General features: G+C 40.5%; 1 protein-coding gene across 1 annotated transcript in view; it reads left to right on the top strand.

Moving 5' to 3' along the window:
* Nucleotides 1-15,689, top strand: part of SNX9 (sorting nexin 9) — a 104,037-nt gene that overhangs the window by 68,664 nt on the left and 19,684 nt on the right. The window contains exons 7-10 of the mRNA XM_044761557.2: nt 2,448-2,532; nt 4,576-4,701; nt 4,818-4,935; nt 14,736-14,866. Of these exons, the coding sequence (XP_044617492.2) occupies nt 2,448-2,532; nt 4,576-4,701; nt 4,818-4,935; nt 14,736-14,866 (460 nt within the window). The remainder of the gene's footprint in view (nt 1-2,447; nt 2,533-4,575; nt 4,702-4,817; nt 4,936-14,735; nt 14,867-15,689) is intronic.

Genomic DNA, 15,689 nt, shown 5'->3' with positions numbered 1-15,689 from the left:
GTGACTCTTAGTGCTTTAAAGCTAAATACGGAGTAAATTTAAAACCCACTTTATTATAATGATTCTCTCAGCCCCATTTTGAAAACGAGGAAGCAGAGACTCTGAGAGAAGTGACGGGTTGAGTTGTCATGGCTAGTAAGTGCGGTTCTGGCTCCAGCCCAGGCCTCTGACTGCTCTCCTGGCTCCCCCTGCTCTCTCAGTTGCTGTATGATCTTGGGGAAGTTGGTGGCCCCTTTGAACCTCAGTTTCCTCATCTCTAAAGTGGAGGAGTTGACTTCTGTTACGAACTCTTCCTGCTCTAAACTTTCAGTCCAGGATGAAAGCAAATCAGAGGGCTCCTGATTTGTCCCTGAACCTCTGAGGCGCTCCTCTCTCCCTGGTGCTGGGAGCTGTTTAAAATCCTATGTATTTTTATTTAACTAGACTAATGTGTAAATGACTCATTTATAACAGTTGTAAAACTTTTTTTAAAGTATTAACACTTTTCAGCAGCTAATCCATTTTATATGACTGCTGTAGTCCAGTCATGGGACATAAACCTTATACTAGAAAAGGAGATGAGAAATTTGAGCAGTGTAGGAATCCACCTTGATAATATTCAGAAAATTTCATTGCCATTCAGTGGGTATTAACTGAGTGCACGGCTGGCCCTAGAGTTTTGCTGCGGTCCATAAGAATGCCAAGATACGTGTGAAATGTGATTTCTGCACTCAGAAGCTTACGGTCTAGTCAAGGAGTTGTCACTGAGTGTAATTCCCAGATTCTTCCATCAGCATTTTCTACCAAAATTATAGGTTCTTTAATAAAAGTGGCCCAGGTGAGCCAATTAATTCATTAAGCATTTAGTATATTCCCATAACTACTTTAGGTCCTGGAAGTGTGAACGCTTTCTCTAAGGTAGTTCTAGTCTGCTGCAGTGTGTAAATGGATAATGGCGATTACGCGTGATAAATCGTACAGCAAAAATATGCTCTGAGTGTGGAGGAAGCACAGAGAAGGTTCTACCTGAGTGGTAGGGAGTATTTCAAAGAGATGATGGCGTAATTAGAAATAATTCTAATTTAGGAGTACATACTAGGCTCTTTACATAGATCTTTTCATTTAATTCCCTTATCACCTTAACAAGTAGATCGTATTGGTCCCATTCTTTGCACAAGGACACTGAAGCTCTGAAGGTCACATAGCTGTTGTGTTGGAGTTGGAATTGAAACCCAGGGCCATCCCGCTCCTAGACTCCTCTTTGTTCTTTCTTGGATGAGCTGTGTTTTAAGCATGCCTGGGGAAAAGGGAATGGAGGAAAGTCAGTAGAGAGTGGAAGAAAAGATCTGGGTCCCTGAGAGCATCTTGTTGGCCTTGAACTTGGTATATGAATGAACTTCGAAGTAATGGAGCTGGTTTTTTGTAGAAATAAGATTTCTTTTGCTATATTAGGTATTTTGCTTTCTGAAGGTTTTTTCCTTTCTGGTTATTAAAAAAAAATTCTAAAACCCAAATTAATTTTTTCTTCTTTAAAAGTAGCACTTTGTGGGGGCAGCCTGGTAGCATAGTGGTTAAGTTCACACGCTCTGCTTCAACAGCCTGGGGTTCACAGGTTCAGATCCCAGACGTTGACCTAGGCACCACTCATCAAGCCATGCTGTGGCCGCATCCCACATAGAAAAAATAGTTGAAGATTGCCACAGATGTTAGCTCAGCAACAGTCTTCTTCAAGCAAAAAGAAGAAGATAGGCAACAGATGTTAGCTCAGGGCCAGTCGTCCTCACCAAAAAACGACAAAAAAAGTAGCACTTTGGACGGCTATGCATTTATTCTTGCCTTTCTCCAAATTTAGAACTTTATAGATTTGATTTCTGGAGGTAGCCAAGCTTATTTGTTATAATTTGAGTCTTTTTAGTAAGGAGACTGGTTTTCTTTTGTGTCTCAGAAACTGGTTCTGAAGGCAATTCCAAAAGGGTACAAGCAGCAATGAACAGTGTCAGCTTCTTTGGTTTAGTTGTGGCCTTCTGAATGGAGTGTGCTGAAGGGCGGCTTTAATTTGGATATGCAAATGCTGGCGTGTGGCTGCTGCCCTGTGTGGTCACTTCACATTGGTGTGCTGAGTACTTCCCCTCCTGTGACTAGGGCGGGGGTGGGGGACATTTTCTGGTCTGCCCTTCACTCTTCATGGGGTGACAGAGTGTTTCAGATCAAGTTAAGCAAATAGAGCACCCATAAATATCACACCTTCTGGAGTCACACTGTTCAATTAGCAGATGAAGCTTAATTAAATGTCTAATGGGCCGTTGAACAATCTGATTGTGTCAGGTCTCATTTACTGCAGCTTCCTAGTTCTAGTCCATCTGAAAGACAGAACAAGGTGAAAACTAGCGTTGAGTAAACTTGGACGAGAGCTGTAGAATTCTTACAAGGAGAGACGTAAGACTCACAAGCGTTGTCTTCATGATTAGGTTTCCTGGATTCGCAAAACCTGGAATGGAACAGTATTTGTTGGCCAAGCAACTAGCAAAACCCAAAGAGAAAATTCCTATCATTGTAAGTTTGTCCATTTTTGTTCTTTGCTTTGTGTCTCATTAAACTCCTTTATAATAGCTTAAAGCCAGGAGAGTGTATTAGTCTTTGGAAAGCGTTTTTAAACACATTCAGTGCTCCAAGTAACTGACAGTATGTTTTAGCATGTCAAGAGTAGTAAAGGTGATTAGCATGAATTAATGCTTGTCATTATATTGTGTAGATATTCTTTATTTTTACTTTTCAAACTATTAGTATTGAACCAACAGCACTCATAGCATATATTCTTTTAATAACTTTCCTTCTCTGAAGTGTCTTCAAGTATCTTTTATATCCTGTTTTTCTACCAGCCCTATATATTTAGCTGATAAACCCAGTTCAGGTATTTAGGTCTCTACACCAGCAAAGTACATGCGTGTTGTCAGAAGGTGCCTTTTCCACTGGTTGGCAATAGTCTTCCTTCCAGTAAACCAGCTGTCAGCTCATGATAAGAACATGGCAAATAAAAGCTGAGCGTTGACGACACCGTCAACATTATCTGTCTTAGAATAACTTGATCATTACATACGTGAAGCAGGCTCTTTGGTGTCACCCAGATGCTGATTGCTAATAGATTTTTTTCTGCCTAAGCATTATCTAGCTCTATATTCCCAGAAGAAATTCTGGAGAAGAGAACCGTGGCTATCTTCTGACCCTATTGACTTAGCCCTCTCACTCTAAGATGAGAGGGGAGCTTTGAGTGTAATCACCGTGGACTCAAACAAGGATGAGGAAACATCTGGTCTTATTCTATAGTCTCTGGGTCCTGGGAAACTTGATAAAATTACGAGAATAATACTGGATTTTTTTTTATTACTTGTTCCTTTATCTTTGAAAAGCTTGAAATCCTAGAACCCTCCAGAGAGAAGGGCTGTGGCCAAGATCCCCTTTTATCCTCCTTCCTTCAAAGCAAATTTGGGGTAATCTTCTGAGTAGTTAGATTCAAGATTATTTTAAACTTTTTTCTTCAGACTTTTTTTTAAATGCTGGACGTGCATCATTGTTCTTTTCATTAAATTTAAAGCCTCACAGAATTAAGAGCCTGTGGCGCTGCCCTCAGATGCTCAAGGGGACCTTCTCACAAGCCTGATAGTGTTGGGACAGAGCTAAAGGCCCCCGTGTTTGAGTTGTCCCACAGCTTTAGGCGGAACTGGGCCCACGTCCCCTGTGGTCAGTCCTGCCTGTGCAGACCTCTTCTGTGGAGAAGGAAGCTGAGGAAAGCCGTCGAGTCTTCTGAAAACCAAGAGAAAGCAGAGGCCTGGTTCTCCGCTTTTAAGGCACAGTAACCCTCCCCACTAATAAAGTGTGACCCTGTGCCTGCTGGGTCCTCGCGGATCAGTGGTGCCTCTCTTGGTCCCGGGGCTCGTCTTAAACATTCCTGCTCTGTAGCTTTAAGAGGGTTTTCCAGATCTGGGCTCCCTCTTGGGCAGTCATAGTAGCTTGCTGTCACAGGTCTTCTTTTTCATCCCTTATTAAAATTTCCAGGCTCCAGTCACCTTCCTGACCTGATAACCTCTGAACTTTCGTACCCCACCCCACTTTTTCCTCCTGTTACCTTTAAAAACAATTAGGACTGGGTGCGCAGAAAATGAGAGGAAGTGTTGAGGAAGTGTGATGGCAGTTGGACGTTGTTGAGACATCCAAGTGTATAATTTTATATTTCACAAAACTGTCAGTCTGTGATAGATTGGAAATTTTAAAAGGAGCCCTTCGTCACCTATAACTAAGACAGCTGAACTAGAGAGAGAAAACTGTGTTCCATCCAGCCCTCCCCAGAGGGGAGGCCAGCAGGCATCTGGGCCCCGTGGCCTGAGACAGCCCACGTGGGGAGCAGAAGGGTTCGTGTCAGCAAGCGAGTTCTTTAAGTATGACCCCCAGGGGAACAGAGCATTTATGCAACTTCTCAAAGAGGGGCAAGAATGACCCTCGAAAGGACTTCAAGTCCTAAAAAGAATCATTTGATGACATGTCAGTTGTATCACTGTCTTTCCACGTAACAACGTTAACTCTTCCTGGAACACTGTGTAGGTCGGAGATTACGGCCCAATGTGGGTTTATCCCACCTCCACGTTCGACTGCGTGGTAGCAGATCCCAGGAAGGGCTCCAAAATGTATGGTCTGAAGAGCTACATCGAGTACCAATTAACGCCTACTGTGAGTATCCCGGTTAGCAGACACAGTCGTGGTCACCTCACTAGTTACAGTTTGCTTTTTTCTTCATTTTCTGTAGCTGGCCTTGGTAACTTTTTCCTCTTTCTCTTATTTTGTAGAACACTAACCGATCTGTAAACCACAGGTATAAGCACTTTGACTGGCTATATGAGCGTCTCCTGGTCAAGTTTGGGTCAGCCATTCCAATCCCTTCTCTTCCAGATAAGCAAGTCACAGGTGAGTGTGTGTGACCCAGAACCAGGATGACAAGTGACAGGACTCCATTGGAGCATCATCGTGTAAACTGGTGACAGCATTGTCCATCCTCCACAGGAGCAGGATGTATACGTTTGGAAACAGTGGCTAAATGTAGCGGTATCTATCGTACATGTATTTGGAAGTTACCTAAACACCTAACGAGAATGTCACATAAAATTTTCTCTCAGAGTTCTTGTGCACATAGCTTAGATTCCAGCAAAATTGTTGTGTCTTTATTGCTATACTCTTTCCTATAGAAGAAATATGTGAATTTTTAAAATGTGAAAAATGACACCGGAGAAAATAGAAATGATCCAAATAGCCTAAAATGGCAATAGCAATGTGTGACCCAAATGATGCAAACACGTTATACAGTGCAGCTGTGTCGTTTTCATTACAAGTGTGTAAACATCAGCTGTAGAAGTGGCAAAGTTTCCAGGTGTTAATGCAGGCAGCTGCCAGGTTCTCTGCTCAATTATTTGAGTGATTATTGATATTCGAGTGTTGTTATTTATCATTGATTATTACACTCTCCCTTTCTTATTTGTTTAAAGTGTCGTGTCCCCCCCCCAACCCCACCCCAAGTAATCTTCTGGTAACGAATCCACAGTGCTGCCATAGCCCCTTGTAAATATGCAGATAGAGAGTATTTATTTCTGTGTCCGTTTTGAGAACGGTCATTGAGTTCCTTCTTCTCCAATGTAGTATAGAACTTGGAGTTTTTGTGCTCAGACTCTGATTGTCTCTGAATAAAAGTTTGTAAAGAAGCTAAACTTTACTAAAGAATAGAAAGGGGTTTAGTGTGTAGCTCGAAAATTTTGAGATAAATGAAACTAGTAAGTATAGAAAGGAAGGGGTCGAAGATGAGAGTAAGGCTTAAAAGGTCAGAGCTTTATTGAGAGGCCTCCAAGAGAAGTGAAAGGGGCATCGACAGGCTGAGCCCAGAAAGGAGAAACGTGGGATCTGGGAAGGAGGGGCTCTTTCCCCAGAGGGCGGGGAACACCAGAGAGGGGCGAGTCTTGACTCAGCAAGAGGCCAGATCAGTAGTCGAGGGAGGGACTAAGAATCTTAGCCAGCCAGATGGCAGAGGCAGCTCCAGATGTTCTCAGGCTACGTTTGTCCTGACGTGCCAGGTGTGCCGTGTGTCTGGACGCTTCCCATGTGCTTTGTCACTTCAGAGCAGAGACCTTAAACGGGCGCTGCTCACTAGCGCTAAGAACAGAATTTGAATCTGCTTCGGAAGCCGGCTCTATTGACCTTATGAGATGTGAACCAGCTTGTCTTCAGCTAGAATTAGTAACCTTAGGGGAAGAAACTTATTCTCCTTAAAACTTCACTTTGTACTTTACTTTGTTTCATGTTTGTTTCCTTAAAACTTTTTGAGGAGATGGAAAGTTTTATTTTTAAGGAAGTTGTTTTGATTTGGATTTTTTGAAAACTTTTCAGAAATTTCAAATTGTCCTAGGAGAGTGGAGGGTGGGGTGGCATGGCCCGGTGGATGAACCCATCCCGGCCTCATATGGGGGTCCTGAGCAGTCCCTCGTGGAGCCAGGCAGGTGAGGGGAAGCCGTATCAGGGCGACTAGGTCAGCATCAGCTGCCACTTCTTCCACACAGAGGTGTCACCATACCCCCAGTCCCCTGCCCAGTTCAGATACTCACTATCCCTCATTTTTGCCATTCTATTGCGTTAAATCACAGCTCTCTTTTGAAAAATTTTAGGTTTCTTTCCATGGAAACTTCAGTTCTGCCCTTCTCCGTATTTTCAAATTTCAGTCCGTTTCCTGAATTTTATCCTCTCCTTTATCAACGTGATTAGCCCAATATGCACTCTGTAGTGTTTAAGGAAATGGGTCAATGAGCTGTTTTAGGGTTGTGGAGATTTCGCATATCTTTCAGGCTTTAACACGTCTATTCTGAGTCAGATAACTTGGTGCCATTTTAAAGCATCAGAGTCACGGTTCTCCTCCCATACTAAGGTTTGTCTTTAAAAAAAACAGTTCAGGCCTGAAGCCGGGGGATGTCACAGAAAAGCGAGAAAGCAGCAGCCCCCAGTCAGAAGAGAGTTGGGCTTTGATTCACTGGCTGGGATGTGTGCCGAGGAAACGGAAAAGCACAGAAGCCGCTTTCTTTCTCCCTGATTTGCCTCCTGCCCGTGGTTCCAACCAGACGTGATTCTGTACACTCCCCTCTCACGGAAACCCTGGAGAAAAGAAACCGGACTGCCAAGTGGATGATGTCATGACACTTCTGTGGACTCGATACTGGCTCCGTGAAACACTTAGAGATAACGTTTTTCATTTGTGCGAGGATTTTGTTTTTTGTGAAATAATACTGAATGAATCTGGTTTGATTCCTGGACGCCAAACTGGTACATTCACATTCTTAGTGGAAAGCTAATAAGTAAGGTTCATTGAAAATGAGGAAATGGCAATCCTTCCTCCCTGCCTTTTCCCTGATTCTCTGGAACCTGGTATGAAAATCTTACCAAGCACAAAATAACTTCCGAAGTCATAGTTTGGAAATAAACCGGCGATGTCAGAAAATAAGAAGAAGAAGAAGAATCATTAGTTAATTAATTTCAACCAGTGAATAGATTATGAACTCTTGGTGTAATTCACTTTCTCCTATGGGAAATTCAGTGTAATCCTGGTCCACAGTGAGTTTCTGGGTCTCTTCTGTCCGGGAGGTGGGTCTGCATAGCTTAAGTTTATGTACTGCTTAATCTCTACTCCCAGTAAGTGCAAGATTTGAAGTGTTTTACTATACAGGAGGTGTCCAGACCATCCTGCTGTTCATGGGTTTTTGATATGTGGGTCGATAAGACTCTTCTCATTAAAAGACTTGTGCTTATTTGTACTCATAATTTCTAAAGGAAAGTCCAGGCTGCATTTTTTTAAATTTATTTTTAAACTTACATACAGTAAATTAACTCCTTTTTGGTGTACAGTTCTAAGAGTTTTGACAACTACCACTGCAGTCTTGTAACCACCACTGTATTCAGGCTACGGAAAGTTCCATCACCTTCCAAAATTCCATTGCTTCCCCCTTTATATTCAACCCCTCCCCCTGGTCCTGACTCGTGGCGACACAGGTCTGATCCTTGTCTCTATAATTTTGCCTTTTCTAGAATATCATAAATGGAAGCATCTAGTGTGTAGTCTTTTGAGTCTGGCTTCTTTTACTTAGCACAATGCACTTGAAATTCATCCATCTTGTGTGTTATCAGTAGTTTGTGTCTTCTTTTCACTGCTGAGAAGTATTTCAATGTATGGCTGTATCATAGTTTGTTTCTCCGTTCACTCACTGAAGGACATTTGGGTTCCTAGGTTTTGGCAATTATAAATCTGCTATAAACAGTCACATACAAGTTTTTATATGAATATAAGTTTTCGTTTCTCTTGGGCAAATAAATACCCAGGAGCAGAATGACTGGGTCATATGGTAGGTGTGTGTTTAATGTTTATGAAATTGCCAAACTCTTACCCAAAGTGGCTGTACCATTTTGGAATCCCCACCAGCGATGGATGAGAGTGTCAGGGCACTTTTGGTAGTGTCAGTTTTTCTTGATTTTAACAAGTGTAATTTAGGATATGTGGTGGTATCTCATCATGGTTTTAATTTGCATTTGCCTGATGACTAATGGTGTTGAGCACTTTTCATGTACTTATTTCCCATCCATGTCTTTCCTTTGGTGAAATGTCTGTTTAAATCTTTTGCCCATTTTTTATTAGATTGTTTTCTTATTGTTGAATTTTGAGAATTCTTTATATATTCTGGAAACAAGTCCTTTTGCAAATAATTTCTCCCAGGCATAGCTTGTCTTTCTCTTAACAGTGTCTTTTGCATAACAAAAGCTTTTAATTTTAATAAAGCCCATTGTGTCAATTGTTTCGTTTATGGATTGTGCTTTAGGCATTGTGACCAAGACCTCTTTACCTGACCCAAGTTCACATTGATATTTTCCTCTACAAATTTTGTAGTTTTAGGTTTTCCATTTAGGTCGACCATGCCTTTTGAGTTAATGTTTGTATAAGATGTGAGGTAGGGTAAGGTGGAGGTTATGTTATGCATCTGGGTATCCACTGGTTCCAGCACTATCTGTTGGAAAGAGTATCCTTTTTCTGTTGAATTGCCTTTGCACCTTTGTAAAAAATCAATTGACCAGATTTGTGTGGGTTTATTTCTGGCCCGAGGTCCTGTTCCGTTGATTTATGTGTCCATCCTTTTGCCAGTACCACACTTTCTTGATCTGTGTACCTTCAAAGTAAGTCTTTAAATCAGGTAATGTGATTCTCCCAACTTGGTTCTATTTCAAAATTGTTTTTGGCTATTCTTTTTCTTTTGCCTTTCCCTGTAAATTTCAGAGTGAGTTTGTAGATAACTGTAAATAATCATGCTGGGATTTTGATTGGCATTGCATTGATTGCATAGATCAATTTTGAGAGAATTGAAATCTTAATATGTAGTCTTCTAATCCAAGAGCGTAAATATGTCACATTTGATTTTCATTAGTATTTTGTAGTTTTCAGCATTCAGATTCTGCACATATTTTGTTAGATTTACATGTAAGAATTTTATTTGAGGAGTTCTGTTATAAATGGTACCATTTGTTTTCTAATTTCTGTTTTCCAATTATTTGTTGCATCTAGAGATAACAACCAATTTTTGTGTATTGACCTCATATCTGCAATGTTGCTAACTTCACGAGTTCCAGGAGGCTTTTTGTGAATTCTTTGGGAATTTTTTATGTAGACAATCGTATTATCTTGGAGTAGAGATGGTTTTATTTCATCCTTTCCAGTCTGTCTGCCTTCCATTTCTGTTTTTGCCATATTGACCTGGGTAAGGCGTCCGGTATAATATTGAATAGAAATGGTGAGAGCAGACATCTTTGCCTTGTTCCCAATCTTAGAGAGAAAACATTGTCTTTCACCATTAAATAGGATGTTAGCTGTAGATTTTTTGTAGATGTCCTTTTATCAAGTTAAAGGACTTCCCTTCTGTTCCTAGTTTGCTGAAAGTTTTCTACTTGAATGTATCTTGTGCATCTGTTGATGCAATTGTACAGTTTTTCTTAATATGCTGAACCAGCCTTGCGTTCCTGAGATAAACCTCACTTGGTCCTGACATAGTATTGTTTTTTTTTGTATTACTGGATTCAGTTTGCTACTATTTGGTTGAAGATTTTTATGTGTGTGTTCATGAGGGTTATTGGTCTATAGTTTTCTTGTAATGTCTTTGCCTGGTTTTGGCTCAGGGTAATGCTTGCTTCATAAAATAAGTTTGGAAGTATTCCCTCCTTTTCTGTATTCTTGAAGAGATTAGAACTGATATTTCTTCTGTAAGTGTTCGATAGAATTCACCAGTGAAATCATCTGGACCTAGAGTGTTCTTTGTGGGAAGGCTTTGAGTATGAATTTCCTAAATAGGTATAAGACTCCTCAGGCTCTCTCTTCTTCAGTGAGCTTTGGTTGTTCAGGTCTTTCTAGAATTGATCTGTTTCGAGTAAGTTGTTGGGTATGGGTTCAGAATTGTTCACGGTATTCCTTTATACTTTTAAGGTCTGTGGGGATAGCTGCTCCTTCATTCCTGATTTTGATAATTGGTGTCTCCTCTCTATTTTCTTGATTTTCTCTTTTCTATTTCATTCTTTTCTGCTCTTTTATTGTTTCTCTCCATCTGTTTGCTTTGGATTCAATTTACTCCTTTTCTAGTTTTGTAGCATGGAAACTTAGATTATTGTTTTGAGACCTTTCTCTTTTTCTGCTATGAGCATTAAATGCTACACAATTTCCTCTAAGTCCTGATTTAGCTGTATCTCATAAATTTTGATATGTTTCATTTTCATTCAGTTAAAAATATTTTCTAATTTCCCTTGTAAGTTCTTTGACCCATGGATTATTTAGAAATAGGTTTAATTTCCAAATATGTGGGCATTTCCCACGTTTTTGTTGTTGCTTGATCTCCAGTTTTTTTCTGTTATGCTCAGAGAACAAGCATATCCTGTATGATTTTAATCTTTTAAATTTATTGAGACTTTTATATGGCCTGTCGTGGGGTCGTCCTGGAGAGTGTTCCATGTATCAGCTCTGCAGCAGTTGCGTAGAGCCGTCTGTGTGTGTTGTTGGTTAAGCTGAGGTGATTGATAGTGTTGTTCAGGTTTCTAGATCCTTGCCAGTTTTCTTTCTAGATCTGTTCATTATTGAGAATAAGGTATTTGAATCTTTCGCTATTATTGTTGGACATGTCTCCTTTCAATTCTGTCACTTTTTGCTTCATATATTTTGAGGCTCTCTTGTTAGGTGTTCATTCAGTTTGTAATTGTATCTTCCTGATGTAGTGACCCTTTTATCATTATGAAGTGCTCCCCCTTGTCTCTAGTAAGATTTCCACAGGAAGTCTGTGTTTAAGTCTGTTTTGTCTATTTTTAATATGGCCACTGCAGTTCTCCTATGGTTACTGTTTGCGTGGTACATTGTCTCCCATCCTTTTACTTTTCATCTGTCAGTGTCTGTGAATCTAAGGTATGTCTCTTCTTGGCACCATAGTTGGATCTTGCTTTTTTATCAAGTCTGACAATCTCTGCATTTTGATTAAAGTTTTTAGACTATTCATATTTAATATAATTTTTGATCCAGTTAGACTTACATTTGCTGTTTTGCTGTTTGTTTTCTATGTGCCTTGTTTATACCTCTGTTCCTCCTTTACTGCTTTTCTTTTGTGTTAAATGTTTTCTAATGTGCCTTTTTAATTCTTCCCATTTTTAAAACTAAATTTTACAAGTTATTTTCTTAGTAGTTGCCTTAGTGGATATAATATGCATCTCTTTGTAACATCACAGTACACTTCAGATTAATATTAATTCTAGTAAAGTTAATAGAAACTTTTCTTCAATATAACTCCGTTGCCTTCTCTTTTTATGCTGTTATTATCATATATTACATCTATATATGTTAAAAATCCAGCAATAAAGTGTGATAATTGTTGCTTTCTACACTCATATCTTTTGAAAAAGTTAAGAGAAGACACGAGAAAAAATACATCTATAGTGTCTTTCATATTAACCCACATATTTCTGGTGCTCTTCATTTCTCCTTGTGGATTTGGGTAATTTCATTTTAGCCTGAGGTAATATCCTTTTAACCTGCAGGACTCTTTATAATATTTCTTGTAACACAGGTCTGCTATCAGTGAATTGTCTCAATTCTTTGTTTATCTGGGAATGTCTTCATTTTTCCCCGTTAGGAAGGATAGGCTTATTGGTTATAGAATTGGTGGCTGATAGTTTTCCTTTCAGCGTGATGAATATGTCCCTCCATTGCGTTCTGACCTCCGGGTGTCAGATGACAAACCAGTCTGTTCTGTCCATCACACAGCTACACACCTGTGCGCACACTCCCCATAAATGTTGTCGTTTTTCACTTACTACTTTCAAGATTTTCTTTTTGTGTTTGTCTTTCAGCAGTTTGATTCTGCTGTATCTTGGTGTGGATATCTTTATATTTATCCTACTTGGAGTTTGTTGAGCTTCTTGGAAGTATAGATTAAAGTTTTCCATCAAATCTGGGAAATTTTTCCCCACTATCGCTTTAAATGATTTTTCTTTTTCTCTCTTGTCCTTTGGGGTCTCCCATTACACGTATGTTGGTGTGCTTGATGTGGTCTGGGGCTCTGTTCATTTTACCTCAGTTTCTTTTCTGCATGTTCTTCAGATGAGATAACTTCTGTTGAGTTATCTTCAGAGTCCCTCGTTCTTCCTTCTGCTGTCTTGAGTCTGCATTGAGCCCCTACAGTGAATTTGCAGTTTCGGTTATTGTATTTTCAACTCCAAAATTTCCATTTGATTTTTTTTATAGTTTCTGTCTCCTTCTTAAGAACCCCTGTTTCTTGATTTCTTTGCATATTTTTCTTTACTCTTTTAAACACGGCTTCCTTTAGTTCTTTGAACATATTTATGGAAGCTGCTTTGTCGGCCCTTTTGTTTTTGTCTGCTGGAGTCAAACAGTCTAGGGGGACGTTTAGAGACAGTTTCTAGTGACTGCTTTTCTTTTCCCCCCCTCAGTGTGGGTCATACCTCACTGTTTCTTTATGTATCTCTTAATTTTTTGTTGAAAACGAGACATTTTAGAGAATATATTTTAGCACCTCTGGATTCTGGTTTTTCTTCTCTGAGGGTCATTGTTGTTTCTGCTTTACGCTTGCTTGTTTGGTAAGTAACTTGCCTGGGCTACGTCTCTGAAGTCTGTCTCCCCTGCAGTACCATTATTTTTATGTTTTCCTTGGTAAGTTTGGCTCCCCAGGCCTGCTCCTGTGTCTGTGTAGGTTGGCAGTAAGCCCCCCTCCAGCCAGACGGCCTCTGTCCTCTGCTGATGGATCTGTGTGTGGGCAGGGAGTGCGTTCACAGTTCTGGTCCTTTCCAAGTTAGCCCTGGCTTTTACTTTCTCGTGGGCCCTTTCGTGTCTCCTGTACATGTGCCTGCAGCCTCAGAGGTGGCTAGGAGGATGTGGCTGGCCTGGACCCCTTCTAGTCCCCTCTGTTTCTCCTCTCACTCTCAGCCTGGAATATGCTTGGCTCAACCGTGCAACCTTGGCCTCTGGATTGTCACTGCCACCACCCCGAAGCCTGGGTGTCTCCTCCTGCTCCAGATCAAGTGAGCCTCCTGCCTCCCCAGGGAAGCTGCAGCTGCCAGTCCTCGCAGCTGGCCTCGCCCTGGCACAGCCTCCATGTGCACCAAGTAGAGGGTGGGGACGTGCAGGGGCAACAGGGAAGCATGGGAGCGGCCCCAGGCCAGAGTGCCCCATTCTCCCACTCTTCTTGCCTGAAGTTCAGTAGTTTTGCAAACGTAAACACTTCTTAGATGGCTGTTTGCCTTTGCTTGGTTTCCAGAGCACTGCTTTGGTGGGTTTTGTTCAGCTTGGTAGTTGCTTTTTGGGGATAGAATTAGCTGATTCTCTCCCTGGGCTGTAGCCAGAATTTCCATCTCCAGGAGCCTTTTAACTGATAGTGACTTTGTTTGGTAGGCTTATAAAAATTCTCAGTACTCCTTTGATGTTTGGTACATTAAGCTGATTTTCTACTTTTAAAACAGAATATCACCCATTAAGCTGTGTTTTAGAATAGTCATAAGTTCTGGGATAGCAGCTTCCATTATTGCATTCATGGAAAAATTGCTTTTTCTATTTTCAGTTCAAGTAATTTAAAAAACAAAGCAGATGAAAAAGCTATAGCCCTAAGTTACTTTTCATAAATACTAAATTTGAATTTGTATATCTGAGATTATATTGCATTTGGGCACATTTTTATAAATAGAGAAATTTCATGTGCTTCATAAGAATTACTTATTAAATTCCACTCTTTCACTCCTTTCTTGCCTATGGGGCTTCATAGGGCCACAGGAACTGGCGTAATGTTACTTTATAAGAAAGAGAATTTTTCATATTGAGGTAAATTTGCTTTTAAATTTGTTGAGTATTTTAGGGATCCTTGAAGAAAATAGCAGTTTGAGGCTATGATTATTGTCTCAGTTAAAAAGTTTGTTAATTTGTTAACTTGGAATTTCGTTCTTTCAAAGTAACAAGTCTGTTGTATCTTTCCTGGAGGTCTTTGAGCATTCACTTTGTTGCTTGGTTTTAGGTTAGTGAAAAATTGACCCTGGTTTCCCTTTTACTGAATGACTTCCTACCGAGTAGCCAGCAGCGATGTAAACGGCTCTTCAGTTGGAGCAGCAGTAATCCATTTAGACGAAGTTGCACCTCACTCCGGGCCTGTCTCTTGCAGGTCGCTTTGAAGAAGAATTTATCAAAATGCGCATGGAGAGACTGCAGGCCTGGATGACCAGGATGTGTCGCCATCCAGTAATCTCAGAAAGTGAGGTTTTCCAGCAATTTCTAAATTTCCGAGATGAAAAGGTAAGGCTTTTTGTTATGATAGCCTTAGAGGATATTGGGAATTCTCACATTCACACCAATTTTATGTCTGAAAGGAGTTAAAATTATGTTGGCCGCTTGGTGATTTCTCATTTCCTCCAAAGACAATGAGGAAACGGAAACGTAAGTCCCAACCGTAGGAAATCCGTCATGACGTTCAAAAGAGCTACTGCCGGAACGGTTCCCGTAAGCGGGGGGAGTGGGCTGGCCCAGGGTGGGCAGCGGTGAAGGACATGATAGCGTGGGGAGTTTTTTCCTAGATGCTTTTAAAACTAGGATAAACCCCAAAGCACGCAGGATATCAGCATGAAGTGAGGGCAGTAGAGTGAATGATTTCTCACGGTCACATCTTCATCTTACAGTGTAATAGCATTTTGAAAGGAAAAGTAGGTTTGGAATTAAATTGTGCTTCTCAAAGCCAAGTTGTTTTCCAGAACTGTAGTTGTGAGTGCAAAGTAAATGCTGGGGTCTGCCTGCCCCCGTGGGCTGTCATTCTGCCAAGTCATCTGTTCTTTTTTGAAAATCAAGACAAAATTGGCTACTTGACATCTCCTTATTGTCTGCTTTGGAAATCGTTTTCTCTCTCAGCAAGCTTTTACTGTACTCTTTATTGTACCTTTTTATTCTCCAAAGGTGTTTTCTCCAGAATTTCTCTTATAACAAATATTACATATCTTAGAAAACAGTCTGAAGAATAAAAGCATTAGTTAGCTCGGGCGCCAAAGGCAGATAGGAGATATATTACGATCCTAGAAGAAAGTCTTGACATTATTTTCATGTTTGATCAAATAATAAAATACTGTAT

The sequence above is a fragment of the Equus asinus genome, chromosome 1 (assembly GCF_041296235.1).
Source record: "Equus asinus isolate D_3611 breed Donkey chromosome 1, EquAss-T2T_v2, whole genome shotgun sequence".
Taxonomy (NCBI): domain Eukaryota; kingdom Metazoa; phylum Chordata; class Mammalia; order Perissodactyla; family Equidae; genus Equus; species Equus asinus.
This window is presented reverse-complemented; position numbering and strand designations above follow the sequence as displayed.